The sequence below is a fragment of the Scyliorhinus canicula genome, chromosome 5, assembly GCF_902713615.1.
Source record: "Scyliorhinus canicula chromosome 5, sScyCan1.1, whole genome shotgun sequence".
NCBI classification, from domain to species: domain Eukaryota; kingdom Metazoa; phylum Chordata; class Chondrichthyes; order Carcharhiniformes; family Scyliorhinidae; genus Scyliorhinus; species Scyliorhinus canicula.
In genome coordinates this window covers 94,106,194-94,121,204 of record NC_052150.1, presented here as the reverse complement: position 1 = coordinate 94,121,204, position 15,011 = coordinate 94,106,194, and the positions used below count along the sequence as shown (strand labels likewise).

The window sequence follows — 15,011 nt, the reverse complement described above, 5'->3', positions numbered from 1 at the left end:
AGATGTTTTGGGGGAATGATGGGTGTTAGTTTATCTCTTCCGCTGTGTATGCGCCGGGGGGGGGGGGACTGTTCTTTCTGTTCGTTAAAAAAATCTGTCTTTTTGTTATTATGCAAAAATTTGAATAAAAATTATTTTTAAAAAAACATATGTGCAGGTGCGGGATTTTGCAAGGAAAGTTTTCCTGACGTTTCGGGTGACACCGCCCTCCTCGTTGTTGGAGGGGTTAGTGTCGGTGATTGGTTTGGAGAGGCGGTGGGGAGGAATGGTTTCATCTCGGCAATTTATGGGAGGTTTCTGGAGGAGGATACGCCGTGGCCCGAGGGAATTAAGGCCAAGTGGGAGGAGGAGCTGGGGGTTGTGCTGGAGGAGGGCCTGTGGTACGAGGTATTGCGGCGGGTGAATTCCTCTACTTTGTGTGCAAGACTGGGGTTAATATAATTAAAGGTGCATTATGGTGCACCTGACGAGGTGAAGGATGAGCCGGTTATTTGAGTGACTGGAAGACACTTGCGAACGGTGTGGGAGATGCCCGGCCAACCAGGATCTACAGGTATTTAGTGAGGCAAGGACTGATCAGGGACATTCCGCATGGCTTTGTGAGTGGGAAATCATGACTCTCGAATTTGATTGATTTTTTTGAAGGGGTTACCAAGAAGGTAGATGAGGGCCTTGTCATTATGGACTACAACAAGGCCTTTGACAAGGTACTGTATGGTAGGTTGTTGCATAAGATTAAAACTCTCAGGATCCAGGGTGAGGTGATCCAGATTGGCTTGACGACAGAAGACAAAGGGTGGTTGTAGAGGGTTGTTTTTCAAACTGGAGGCCTGTGACCAGCGGTGTGCCTCGGGGATCAATGCTGGGTTCACTGTTATTTGTTATTTATATGAATGCTATGGATGAGAATCTAGGAGGCACGGTTAGTAAGTTTGCAGATGACACCAAAATTGGTGGCATAGTCGACAGTGAGGAAGGTTATCTAGGATTGCAACGGGATCTTGATCAATTGGGCCAGTGGGCCGATGAATGGCAGATGGAGTTTAATTTAGATAAATATGAGGTGATGCATTTTGGTAAATTGAATCGGGGCAGGACCTACTCAGTTAATGGTAGAGTGTTTGTAGAACAAAGAGATCTAGGGGTACAGGTTCATAGCTCCTTGTAAGTGGAGTCACAGGTGGACAGGTTGGTGAAGAAGGCAAAAGAGAAAATGCTGGAAAATCTCAGCAGTTCTGGCAGCATCTGCAGAGGAAGAAAAGAGCTAACGTTTCGAGTATGGATTTACAAATATGGATTGGAGAAACGGGTTGCTTTCTTTGGAGAAAAAGTGAAGAGGAGATTTAATAGAGATGCTCAAAGTAATGGAGTAGACGGGGTGAAACTGTTCCCTTTGGCAGAGGGGTCACGAACCAGAGAACCACTGACTCAAGGTAATTGGCAAAAGAACCAAAAGTGACATGAGAAAAGATTTTTTTAATGCAGCCAGCTGTTAGAATATGGACTGCACTTCATGAGAGGGTGGCGGAGGAAGATTAATTGTGGCTTTCCAAAGAGAAATGGATAACTGCCTGGAGATTAAAAAAACAAACAAAATTGCAGGATTACGAGGAAAGGACTTGGATTGGTTGAATTGCTCTTGCAGAGCAAGTATGGGTTGAACAGACCAAATGATGACAACGAATGCCCGGGACTTGGCTTCAGTTGTATTTTATGTACCTTCTTTTCAATTGATTCGTTATGTTTCCTTATGTTCTGTAATTTTGCATAGTCAATCCAAGTTAAATAATATGCCTGCATTGCATTATCCATCTTTTCAACATTATGAAAATAGGGATCATGCCCTTCCTATTCTTCAAACTTTTAAACAATTCTCAGCCTTGTTTTTAAATCCCTCCATGACCACGCAATCTCCGTCAACTATATAATCATCAGATCTCCTGAGCTCTATTCTTGCACCTCCTTATTTTAATAACTCCTCCATTGGTGGCTATCTCTTGAAGAACTGCCTCGGTCCTGAGCTCTGGAATTCCCGTCCTAAATCTCTCTACCTTGTGCATCCTTTAAGACGTTCCTTGAAACCTATCTCATTGGTATCATGTCCTGATATCGCCTTCTGTGGCTCAGGGTGTAAAAGTTTATTTGATAATGGTCCTGTTAGCACCGTGGGATATTTACGAGGCTAATGACTCTGTATTGATAAAAGTTCTTTACCTTTTAGCAAAGGAAATTTGTTTTGGCTCCTATGATAGTTGAGGTTTTTCAGTAACTTGTTGAGTTAACTTGAAGATCTAAGATTTGATTCTTGGTCTCCATTGTTGATGTCGGCAGATAAACAATTTTCATGGATGAGATATTGAATGGTAAAACATAGTAAGGGAACCAGTGAAGTTCTGTCGGATTATTTTCACAACTGAAAACTCTAGTTACAAATTTTTAGTACCTGTTGTACTTAATTTATACATTAATAAGCGAGCTTCCATCAATATGAAAAGTTAAGTAAAATATACTTTGGCTGAAATTTTCTGACCGTTCACGCTGGCGGGACCTTCCAGTCCCGCCGATGGCCCCCCCTGCGGGTTTCACAGTGGCAAGGGTGCATTCAATGGGGAGCCCCATTACAACGATGGGACCAGAAGATGCCACTGCTGGCTGCCTTCCTGGCAGGTTGTGAGGAAAGTCCCCCTCCATTTCATTTTTAAAAAACCACTTCATTGCCCAAATCAGTTTTGCAAATTCTTCTGTAAAACATTTTTATTTTATTTGGACATTTAGGAGTGAGTTCAATGAGAATCATTTTGGAGATGACCTATCTGAAGCAGTGAAAGTAGTCTCTGAGGGATGTCTTTGCACACTACACTCGATGAAGGAGCTAGAAAATACTTGGAATGAATACAACTGTGCTCAGGAAACACTTCAAATATGCAAGTCAGTGGTGAGTTGGACTGATTTCTGGGCTAGTTTATTTTGGTAGCTGCATTACGTACAAAGGATGTTTGGAGCATATAGATATATCCAAGTAAAATATGCATCAGTTCTCTTTTTTATTGTATTGTAACGCGTTCCAAGTTAGCCCACAATTCATTATCACATGGTTTTGTTTGCTAAATCTCAATGCCAAGATTTAAAAAAAAAACTATTGTATTTGTATGCATGCTAAAACTATTCAGTCTGAAGGACCCAGGCTGGAAAATTACAACCACCCCTTGGCCATACTCTGGCCTTTCATTCTATGTTGATGCTGCATTCATTTTGTGACATGGTGATTTTGGGTGTGAAAATGAACCAGCTTTATAGACAAACCAAATCTAGATTAGGTTAGGGCAGCACGGTGGCACAGTGGTTGGTACTGCTGCCTCACGGTGCCGAGGACCTGGGTTCGATCCCGGCCCTGGGCCACTGTCTGTGTGGACTTTGTACTTTCTCCCTGTGTCTGCATGGGTCTCACCCCCACAACCCAAAAAGATGTGCAGGGTAGGTGAATTGGCCACGCTAAATTGCCCCTTAATTGGATAAAAGAATTAGGTACTCTAAATTTATTTTAATAAATCCAATTTAGGTTCTATGTTGAACAATGTCGGTTTCCACATGTACAACGATGATACCCAGCTCTACCATATCACCATCCCTCTCAAACCCTCTACTGTTTATAATTGTGAAACTGCTTCTTAAATATCTGTACTCTATGAGCAGAAATTTCCATCAATTAAATATTTTGAAGACCCGAAACCTTTATCTTCCATTCCCGCTATAAACTCTATTTCCTCGCCACTACCTCCAGCAACTCCCTCGCAAGTGCCTTGAGGATGAACCAGACTATTAACAATCTTAGTGTCATACTTGGTTGAGTTGAGCTCCCAATGACATAACCGTGCCATTGCGGCCATCTACTTCACCCAATATAGCATTGCCTGGCTCCACAGTGCCTCAGCTCCTCTGATGCTGAAACCTTCATCCATCCCTTTCTTACCCTCGAGATTGCTCTATTTAAGGGGATGCAGTGGTATAATGGCATCGTCACTGGATTAGTAATTCAGAGGTCCAGGGTAAATTCTCTGGGGATCCGGGTTCGAATCGCACCATGACAGATGGAGAAATTTGAATTCAATTTAAAAATCTTGAATTAGGAATCTAATAATGACCATGAAATTGCTGTTGATTGTCATTTTTTTAAAAAACAAAACAAAACATCTGGTTCATTAATATCCTTCAGGGAAGGAAATCTGCTGTCCTTACCTGGTCTGGCCTACATATGACTCCAGATCCAAAGCAATGTGATTGACTCTTAAATGACCTTTGAAATGGCCTAGCAAGCCACTCAGTTCAAGGGGAATTAGGGATGGGCAATAAATGCTGGCCCAGGGCAGCAGGGTGGCGCTTAGGGTTAGCCCTGCTGCCTCACGGCGCCGTGGTCCCAAGTTCGATCCCGGCTCTGGGTCACTCTGTGTGGAGTGTGCACATTCTCCCCGTGTTTACGTGGGTTTCGCCCTCACAACCCAGAGATGTGCAGGCTAGGTGAATTGGCCACGCTAAATTGCCCCTTTATTGGAAAAAATGAATTGGGTACTCTAAATTTATATATTTTTTAAAAATGCTGGCCCAGCCAGCAACACCCACATCCCATGAATGAATTATTTTTAAAATGCCGATGTACTGCTGGCCAGCCTTGCATTTGATCCTCCGTAAACATGAGGTCAACCAAAGCACGTCTGCCCCTTCTAACTTGCCCTAATCACCTCTCACCCCAATGCTCACTGCCATATATTTATTTCCGGTTAAGTAACACCTTTAGTTTTCAAATTCTCACCTTCGTTTTCAAATTCCTCTACAGTTTCACCCCTCCTTATCTTTGCCCTTGTAGCAGCTTCACAGACTACTCTAATTCTGGTATTTGGTGCATCTCTAACTTTGCTGTCCCTTTATTTGCGTAGCTCTAAGCACTAGAATTTTCTCCCTAAACCTTGCCTCCTCTCTTTATCTTTTCTCCTTTAAGACACAATCTACCTCTGGTGTAAGTTATTGGTCATCTGCCATAATATTTACATAATGTAGCTTAGAGTCATGTTGTGCTTCATAAATCCCCCGGGAAGCATCTCTGGATGTTCCAGTGTGTTACTGTAAAAATATAAGTTGTTTAAATACGTGGCTACTGACCACCTCTGCATAGGTGAGTATGAGTACGACAACTACCTTACTGTGACTTGAATTATTACTAAGCACATCGTGGAGACGGCAAAGCTAAGATTCAGTTTATTGCTCAGACAGTGTGGTGTTTGGTCGAGCAATGAAAAATCAAAATCATCAAGTATGCTGCACCTGCACAATTTTGCTATCCAAAAAGGAATTGGTGTAGCAGATCATTGTGAAGGTCCATGAAGTTGCATGGAAAGAGGACAAGGAGAGCAAGAAGTCGCCATGGGGATGACTTGCTAAATTGATATAAAACTGATCGCAATTGACTTCCAGAAACAGACTCTTGCCTGTTCTGCTTGAAGACAAATCTTCCATGTTTCTCCACCCCTCAGCAGATGCCACACATTTTGTCTACTAAGTTGAAGCACCATTTTTTTTTAACCTTTTTATATCATCTGTTTTTACCCACCCTTGCTGCAATCAATCTTCTGATGCACCCTCATTCAAGCCTTGCCTCCAGATTTGACTATTCTATTGCTTTCTTTGCCAGTCTCCCATTTTCCACCTCATAAGCTTGAGCTGTTTAAAACGTTGCTACTTTTATCTTAACTTGTACCATTCACCCATTGGCACAATTCTCTCCAGTGCCTAGGTAATTCTTAGTGTACAGCCTTTATAGTTGTTTCTAAAATTAAAGGAACTGTCCTGTGCCATAGCTACGCAACTTAAAGGGATTGTTGCCTGTTGCCTTGTGCTTATTGACCTACGTTGACTCCTGGTCTACAAATTTTCAATTTATTGTTTATATTCGTTTAGTTTTCATGTTCATTCAAATTCCTCCAACCCTCTGAGAATTGTGTGTACCTCCAACTCTAGCCTCTTGTGCATCCCATACTTCCCTTTCCCCATTATTGGCAGCTGTGTCTTCAATGTCTTGCTCTGGCGGAACGGTAGCACAGTGATTATCATTGCTGCCTCACAACACCAGAGACCTGGGTTAAATCCTGTCCTTCAGTCAGTGTGTGTGTGTGGTGTTTGCACATTCTCCCTGGGTGCTCCGGTTTCCTTCCACAGTCCAAAGATGTGAAAGTTTTGTGGATTGGCCATGCTAAATTGCCCGTTAGGTGGGGTTGCAGGGAGTGGGCTGGGGTAGGGTTCTCTTTCGGGGGTCGGTGCAGATTCGATGGCATCCTGCACTTTTGGAATTCTGAGGTTCTGTATGTTCTTTGAGATAACAGTTAAAACCTAACTCCTTTAATCAAGCATTTGGCTATCTGGCCTAATGTAACATTTTATTATGTTATGGTGCTATGTAGATGCAAGTTTTTGTTACATACAATGGATCCCTAAACGATGCCTTCAAAGAGATTATAAGGTATTTTGCAAATCATGAACAAGCCTAATAAGTTTAGTCCTTGCTGTGGAATTTTTAAAGTCCGCCTGTGTAGACAGGACAACAGTAAATTGAGATTATTGCTGAATTTTGCCGCAAAAGTTCCGAAATTGCACCATCAGTACTGACACAGGTTTACATGGTCTTACATAATTTTTTTGTTCATTTTTTGTTAGAGGATCTGTATGTCATCAACTAGAATTCAAGTTTCAGGTGCAATGTGTTTGAAGTTAATTAATCAATCCAGTTTGAGAATGAAGAGATCTGTTGCATGTCAGTCATTAGTATTGGCGTGGAAAAGGTGTTTGCAGGTCTGGACTCAAAAAGCTCACTTTTCCTTTTGGTTAGTGTAACTGTCCTGTTCAGAGGAAATACTGCCTTGGCTGATGAGATGGCGCTAAAAAGCTATCCTATTTGAGGTTCTCCCATGTCCCCAGGGTGATGTTGAAATTCTTCAATGAGACCATCTGCGTGTCCTTGAAGCACTTTCTCTGGCATCTTTGTGACCATTTTCCTCCAATTAGCTCGGCTTAGAACTATTTTGCCAGTGCTCATCAGGCATTCTGATAAAGTGTCCTGCCCATCATATTTGAGCTCTTTCCAGCAGAGTGTGGATGTTATTTATGTCAGTCAGCGAGAGAATATCCGCTTTAGAAATCTCGATGTCTGATCTTAAGCAGGTCAGGTGAAAGTGCTGCAGCTTGTTTGTGTGACTGCAGTAAGCTATCTACTTATCACATGATGTGGAGATGCCGGCGTTGGACTGGGGTGAGCACAGTAAGAAGTCTTACAACACCAGGTTAAAGTCCAACAGGTTTGTTTCAAACACGAGCTTTCGGAACACTGCTCCTTCCTCAGGTGAATGGAGAGGTATGTTCCAGAAACATTTATATAGACAAAGTCAGAGATGCCAGACAATGCTTGGAATGCGAGCATTTGCGGGTACTCAAATCATTACAGATCCAGAGATGGGGGATAATCACAGGTTAAAGAGGTGTGAATTGTCTCAAGTCAGGACAGTTGGTAGGATTTTGCAAGTCCAGGCCAGATGGTGGGGAGTGAATGTAATGCGACATGAATCCAAGATCCCGGTTGAGGCCGCACTCATGCGTGCGGAACTTGGCTATAAGTTTTTGCTCGGCAATTCTGCGTTGTCGCCTGTCCTGAAGGTACTTATCACAAACAAGGAAGAGGCAGTGGGAAGGGCAGATGCTCTGTATACCTTCACTTTTGTTGAAAGACTAATTCCTCTTCGCTCTCTGTATTTTGTAGCTTGGCAAAGGCGATGCTGGCCTTGGCTATTCTGGCGTTGACTTGTCATTAACGCGAGCTATTCCGCACTGGATGCTGCTGAAGCAGATAAGAACATAAGAACTAGGAGCAGGAGTAGGCCATCTTGCCCCTCGAGCCTGCTCCGCCATTCAATGAGATCATGGCTGATCTTTTGTGGACTCAGCTCAACTTTCCGGCCTGAACACCATAACCCTTAATCCCTTTTTTCTTCAAAAAACTATCTATCTTTACCTTAAAAACATTTAATGAAGGAGCCTCAACTGCTTCACTGGGCAAGGAATTCCATAGATTCACATCCTTTTGGGTGAAGAAGTTCCTCCTAAACTCAGTCCTAAATCTACTTTCCCTTATTTTGAGGCTATGCCCCCTAGTTCTGCTTTCACCCGCCAGTGGAAACAACGTGCCTGCATCTATCCTATCTATTCCCTTCATAATTTAAAATGTTTCGATAAGATCCCCCCCTCATCCTTCTAAATTCCAGCGAGTACAGTCCCAGTCTACTCAACCTCTCCTCGTAATCCAACCCCATCAGCTCTGGGATTAACCCCGTGAATCTCCTCTGCACACCCTCCAGTGCCAGTAGGTCCTTTCTCAAGTAAGGAGACCAAAACTGAAAACAATACTCCAGGTGTGGCCTCACTAACACCGTATACAATTGCAGCATAACCTCCCTAGTCTTAAACTCCATCCCTCTAGCAATGAAGGACAAAATTCCATTTGCCTTCTTAATCACGTGTTGCACCTGTAAACCAACTTTCTGTGATTCATGCACTAGCACATCCAGGTGTCTCTGCACAGCAGCATGCTTTAATATTTTATTGTTTAAATAATAATCCCGTTTGCTGTTATTCCTACCAAAATGGATAACCTCACATTTGTCAACATTGTATTCCATTTGCCAGACCCTAGCCCATTCACTTAACCTATCCAAATCCCTCTGCAGACTTCCAGTATCCTCTGCACTTTTCGCTTTACCACTCATCTTAGTGTCATCTGCAAACTTGGACACATTGCCCTTGGTCCCCAACTCCAAATCATCAATGTAAATTGTGAACAATTGTGGGCCCAACACGGATCCCTGAGGGACACCACTAGCTACTGATTGCCAACCAGAGAAACACCCATTTATCCCAACTCTTTGCTTTCTATTAATTAACCAATCCTCTATCCATGCTACTACTTTACCCTTAATGCCATGCATCTTTATCTATGCAGCAACCTTTTGTGTGGCACCTTGTCAAAGGCTTTCTGGAAATCCAGATATACCACATCCATCGGCTCCCCGTTATCTACTGCACTGGTAATGTCCTCACAAAATTCCACTAAATTAGTTAGGCATGACCTGCCTTTTACGAACCCATGCTGCGTCTGCCCAATGGGACAATTTCTATCCAGATGCCTCGCAATTTCTTCCTTGATAGATTCCAGCATCTTCCCTATTACCGAAGTTAAGCTCACTGGCCTATAATTTCCTGCTTTCTGCCTACCTCCTTTTTTAAACAGTGGTGTCATGTTTGCTAATTTCCAATTCACCGGGACCACCCCAGAGTCTAGTGAATTTTGGTAAATCATCACTAGTGCATCTGCAATTTCCCAGCCATCTCTTTTAGCACTCGGATGCATTCCATCAGGGCCAGGAGACTTGTCTACCTTTAGCCCCATTAGCTTGCCCATCACTACCTCCTTAGTGATAACAATCCTCTTGAGTTCATCACCTGTCGTAACCTCATTTCTATCAGTCACTGGCATGTTATTTGTGTCTTCCACTGTGAAGACCGACCCAAAAAACCTGTTCAGTTCCTCAGCCATTTCCTCATCTCCCATTACTAAAACTCCCTTCTCATCCTCTAAAGAACCAATATTTACCTTAGCCACTCTTTTTTGCTTTATATATTTGTAAAAACTTTTGCTGTCTGTTTTTATATTCTGAGCAAGTTTACTCTCATACTCTATCTTACTCTTCTTTATAGCTTTTTTAGTAGCTTTCTGTTGCCCCTTAAATATTTCCCAGTCCTCTAGTCTCCCACCAATCTTTGCCACTTTGTATGCTCTTTCTTTCAATTTGACACACTCCCTTATTTCCTTGGATATCCATGGTCGAGTTTCCCTCTTTCTACCGTCCTTCCTTTTTGTGGGTATAAACCTTTGCTGAGCACTGTGAAAAATCGCTTGGAAGGTTCTTCACTGTTCCTCAACTGTTCCTCAACTGTTCCTCAACTGTTCCTCAACTGTTCCTCAACTGTTCCTCAACTGTTCCACCATAAAGTCTTTGCTCCCAGTCTACCTTAGCTAGTTCTTATCTCATCCCATTGTAATCTCCTTTGTTTAAACACAAAACGCTAGTATTTGATTTTACCTTCTCACCCTCCATCTGTATTTTAAATTCCGCCATATTGTGATCGCTCCTTCCGAGAGGATCCCTAACTATGAGATCATGAATCAATCTTGTCTCATTACACAGGACAAGATCTAGGACCGCTTGTTCCCTCGTAGGTTCCATTGCATACTATTCTAGGAAACTATCGCGGATACATTCTATAAACTCCTCCTCAAGGTTGCCTTGACCGACCTGGTTAAACCAATCGACATATAGATTAAAATCCCCCATGATAACTGCTGTACCATTTCTACATGCATCAGTTATCTCTTTGTTTATTGCCTGCCCTACCATAACGTTACTATTTTGTGGCCGATAGATTCCTCCTATCAGTGACTTTTTAGCCTTACTATTCCTGATTTCCACCCAAATGGATTCAACCTTATCCTCCATTGCACCAATATCATCCCTGACTATTGCACGGACGTCATCCTTAAATAACAGAGCTACACCACCTCCCTTACCATCCACTCTGTCCTTCCGAATAGTTTTATACCCTCGGACATTTAACTCCCAGTCGTGACCATCCTTTAACCATGTTTCAGTAATGGCCACTAAATCATAGTCATTCACTTTTTTTAAAAATAATTTTTATTGGAATTTTTTACAGAAAATACAAAACATCAAATATAAAGCCTCACAGTAGCATGGTGGTTAGCATCAATGCTTCACAGCTCCAGGGTCCCAGGTTCGATTCCCGGCTGGGTCACTGTCTGTGTGGAGTCTGCACATCCTCCCTGTGTGTGCGTGGGTTTCCTCCGGGTGCTCCGGTTTCCTCCCACAGTCCAAAGATGTGCGGGTTAGGTGGATTGGCCATGCTAAATTGCCCGTAGTGTAAGGATAATGGGGGGATTGTTGGGTTATGGGTATGTGGGTTTAAGTGGGGTGATCATTGTTCGGCACAACATCGAGGGCCGAAGGGCCTGTTCTGTGCTGTACTGTTCTATGTTCTATGTTCTATGTTCTATAACGACAAACAATGAAATGCAACAAAATAACCCATAATAACTGTAACACCCCCCCCAGACCGTATCGACGCATGTATCACATCCCCACCCCCCCAACCCCAATGAACAGCAAAAGAACTTAAAAATAAATTAAAATTAAATAAACAAACACAGTCATCGTCCCCCCCCCCCCCCCCCCCCCCCCGGTTGCTGCTGCTACTGTCCCCGTACCCTATCGTTGAGCCAGAAAGTCGAGGAAAGGTTGCCACCGCCTAAAGAACCCTTGTACCGACCCTCCTCAGGGCGAATTTGACCTTCTCTAGCTTAATGAAACCCGCCATGTCATTGATCCAGGTCTCCACGCTTGGGGGCCTTGCATCCTTCCATTGTAGCAAGATCCTTCGCCGGGCTACTAGGGACGCAAAGGCCAGCACACCGGCCTCTTTCGCCTCCTGCACTCCTGGCTCCACCCCAACCCCAAAAATCGCGAGTCCCCATCCTGGCTTGACCCTGGATCCCACCACCCTCGACACCGTCCTCGCCACCCCCCTTCCAGAACTCCTCCAGGGCCGGGCATGCCCAGAACATATGGGCATGGTTCGCTGGACTCCCCGAGCACCTGACACACCTGTCTTCACCCCCAAAGAACCTACTCATCCTCGTCCCAGTCATGTGGGCCCGGTGCAGCACCTTGAATTGGATGAGGCTAAGCCACGCACACGAGGAGGACGAATTAACCCTCTCCAGGGCATCAGCCCATGTTCCGTCTTCGATCTGTTCCGCCAGTTCCCCCTCCCACTTAGCTTTCAGCTCCTCTACTGACGCCTCCTCCGCCTCCTGCATAACCTTGTAGATATCAGATATCTTCCCCTCTCCGACCCAGACCCCCGAAAGCACCCTGTCACTCACCCCCCTCGCGGGAAGTGAAGGGAATCCCTCCACCTGCCGTCTAGCAAATGCCTTTACGTGCAGATACCTGAACATGTTTCCCGGGGGGAGCCCAAATTTCTCCTCCAACTCCCCCAGGCTTGCAAACCTCCCATCAATAAACAGGTCCCTCAGCTGTCTGATGCCCGCTCTGTGCCAACCCTGAAATCCCCCATCAATGTTCCCCGGGACGAACCTATGGTTCCCCCTTAACGGAGCCTCCATCGAGCCCCCCACTTCTCCCCTATGTCGCCTCCACTGCCCCCAAATCTTGAGGGTAGCCGCCACCACCGGACTCGTGGTATACCTCGTAGGAGGGAGCGGCCACGGCGCTGTTACCAGGAATCATAGTCATTCACGATGATTTGCGCCATCAACTTATTTACTTTATTCTGAATACTACGAGCATTCAGGTAAAGTACATTTATGTTGGGTTTTTTTTACCTCTGTTTTGAATCTTAACATCTCCAGTTTTACTCCTTTTAGTATTACTGGGCCTATTCACTGAGCTCCCCTCAGTCACTGTACCTTGTACTGTCGCCCTTTTTGATTTTTGATTATGTCTTCTCTGTCTTGCACTTTCCCCCTTACTTCCTTTTGCTTCTGTCCCTGTTTTACTATCTTCCAACTTCCTGCATCGGTTCCCATCCCCCTGCCACATTAGTTTAAACCCTCCTCAACAGCTCTAGCAAACACCCCCCCTAGGACATCGGTTCCAGTCCTGCCCAGGTGCAGACCGTCCGGTTTGTACTGGTCCCACCTCCCCCAGAACCGGTCCCAATGCCCCAGGAATTTGAATCCCTCCCTCTTGAACCATCTCTCGAGCCACTCATTCATCCTATCTCTCCTGACATTCCTACTCTGACTAGCTCGTGGCACTGGTAGCAATCCTGAGATTACTACCTTTTTGAGGTCCTACCTTTTAGTTTAACTCCTAACTCCCTGAATTCAGCTTGTAGGACCTCATCCCGTTTTATCTATATCGTTGGTGCCTATGTGCACCACGACAGCTGGCTGCCCCCCCCCCCCCCCCCCCCCCCCCCCCCCCCCCCCCCACCCCCCCCCCCCACCCGAATGTCCTGCAGCCGCTCCGAGACATCCTTGACCCTTGCACCAGGGAGGCAACATACTATCCTGGAGTCTCGATTGCGTCCACAGAACCTCCTGTCTATTCCCCTTACGATCGAGTCCCCTATCACTATAGCCCTGCCATTTATCTTCCTGCCCTGCTGCGCAGCAGAGCCAGCCACGGTGCCATGAAGCTGGCTGCTGCTGCCTTCCCCTGGTGAGCCATCTCCCTCAACAGAATCCAAAGCGGTATACCTGTTTTGCAGGGAGATGACCGCAGGGGACACCTGCACTGCCTTCCTACTCTTGCTCTTTCTTTTGGTAACCCATTTTCTATCTCCCTCATTAATTTGCACCTGCGGTGTGACCAACTCGCTAAACGTGCTATCCACGACCTCCTCAGCATCGCGGATGCTCCAAAGTGAGTCCATCCGCAGCTCCAGAGCCGTCAAGCGGTCTAACAGGAGCTGCAACTGAACACACTTCTTGCACGTGAAAGAGCCAGGGACAGTGGACGTGTCCCTGAGCTCCCACATCGCACACGAGGAGCATAACACGGGTCTGGGATCTCCTGCCATGTCTTAAGACTGCTACAAGCCGACAGTCAGCTCACATGATGTTTTTGTGGGATAGACTGGTACATGACTTCTGTCTATTTGGCACTTTGTTGAGAGCAAAGCTATCATGCAGTTGAGAAGTGGTCCATGTTGCATTTATTGTTCAGAACAAGAATTTAAGGCTGTTATCAGCGGAATGAAAGTTATAAATCTCTCGTATTTAAGACTGCAATATCTAATGTGGATGCCACTTCTACTAATACTGAATGCTTCAGAAAGCATTGTAGAGAACATCATACTAAACGGCAAATCACAGACCTTCTCACTCCTTTTCTCGTTGATAAGGTGTCACAGGACACTCAAAATAAGTGTGTTATCATGGAATTGCCAGACCATAATCAGTTTTTTATGACAATCTGATTTTTACCACGATCTTTCATAGACCACCAAAAATGTTTCTGAGCCTTAGTTAGATTAACATATGTCGAGTACAAGTGTTGAGTTCTGCTCTTGGCATATCTCCTGGAGCTGGCGTGCAGAAAACACCATGTCCATGGTACCATGAACTTCTCTAAAGATCCATTGCCTCTGTGATAGAAGGTTCTGTTTGAGATGTTGGTCTGAACATCTGTGGAGTGGCAATCAGAGTCTGATTGCTACTCTGTTCCTGTGGTGGAATTTTTGCCATTTTTTTTTTAGCAGTGTCGTCACGGGTGGGTAAAGCGGAGTGTAGCCTGCCAGCTGTGCTGCCGGTTTTTCCTGCTATGTTCTTTCACACTTTGTGGTGGGGGTCGTTTGGAATCCAAGGGTGGGTTTCAGTGTCATGTTGGGGAGAGCCCGCCCTAACAGCAACTTCGGTTTTTAAAAGACTGGGACCCACCAATGTTTTATATTTAGTGGCATCCTGTTGGGATGGAGAGCAGCCTCCCCACCCAGTGCCCTGGTGTGGCGGGGGAACTTGTTGGAATTCTTGACTCTTGAGAAGGTTAAGCTTGAACTGAGGGGAAGGATGGAGGGGTTCTACAATTCCATGGACATTATTCATCATGCACTTTCAAGAACTGGATAACATCGAACATTAGTTGTGGGTGGTGGGGGGGAGGGGGGCTGTGTGTGTTGATGGTGACTGAGTGATTCCTGATTCCTTTTTGTTATTTGTTTATGTGAACATGCAGGCTGCTGTTTGGGGTTTGGTGGGAGGATGGGATTGTTGTTATTGATATGGGGATTGACATACTTATTACTGATTATTGTTTATTTTTGGTGGGTGTAAATTTGGGGGAAAATGTGAAAAAGGAGGAGAATAAAGAAATATA

At 44.8% G+C, this 15,011-nt stretch overlaps 1 protein-coding gene across 3 annotated transcripts in view; it reads left to right on the top strand.

Moving 5' to 3' along the window:
* The window catches only part of LOC119966131 (serine/threonine-protein kinase 31-like), a 163,877-nt gene that overhangs the window by 68,828 nt on the left and 80,038 nt on the right, over window positions 1-15,011 (top strand). For all 3 annotated transcript variants that reach the window (XM_038797392.1, XM_038797390.1, XM_038797391.1), the window contains one exon: window positions 2,776-2,935. In XM_038797392.1, the coding sequence (XP_038653320.1) occupies window positions 2,776-2,935 (160 nt within the window). The remainder of the gene's footprint in view (window positions 1-2,775; window positions 2,936-15,011) is intronic.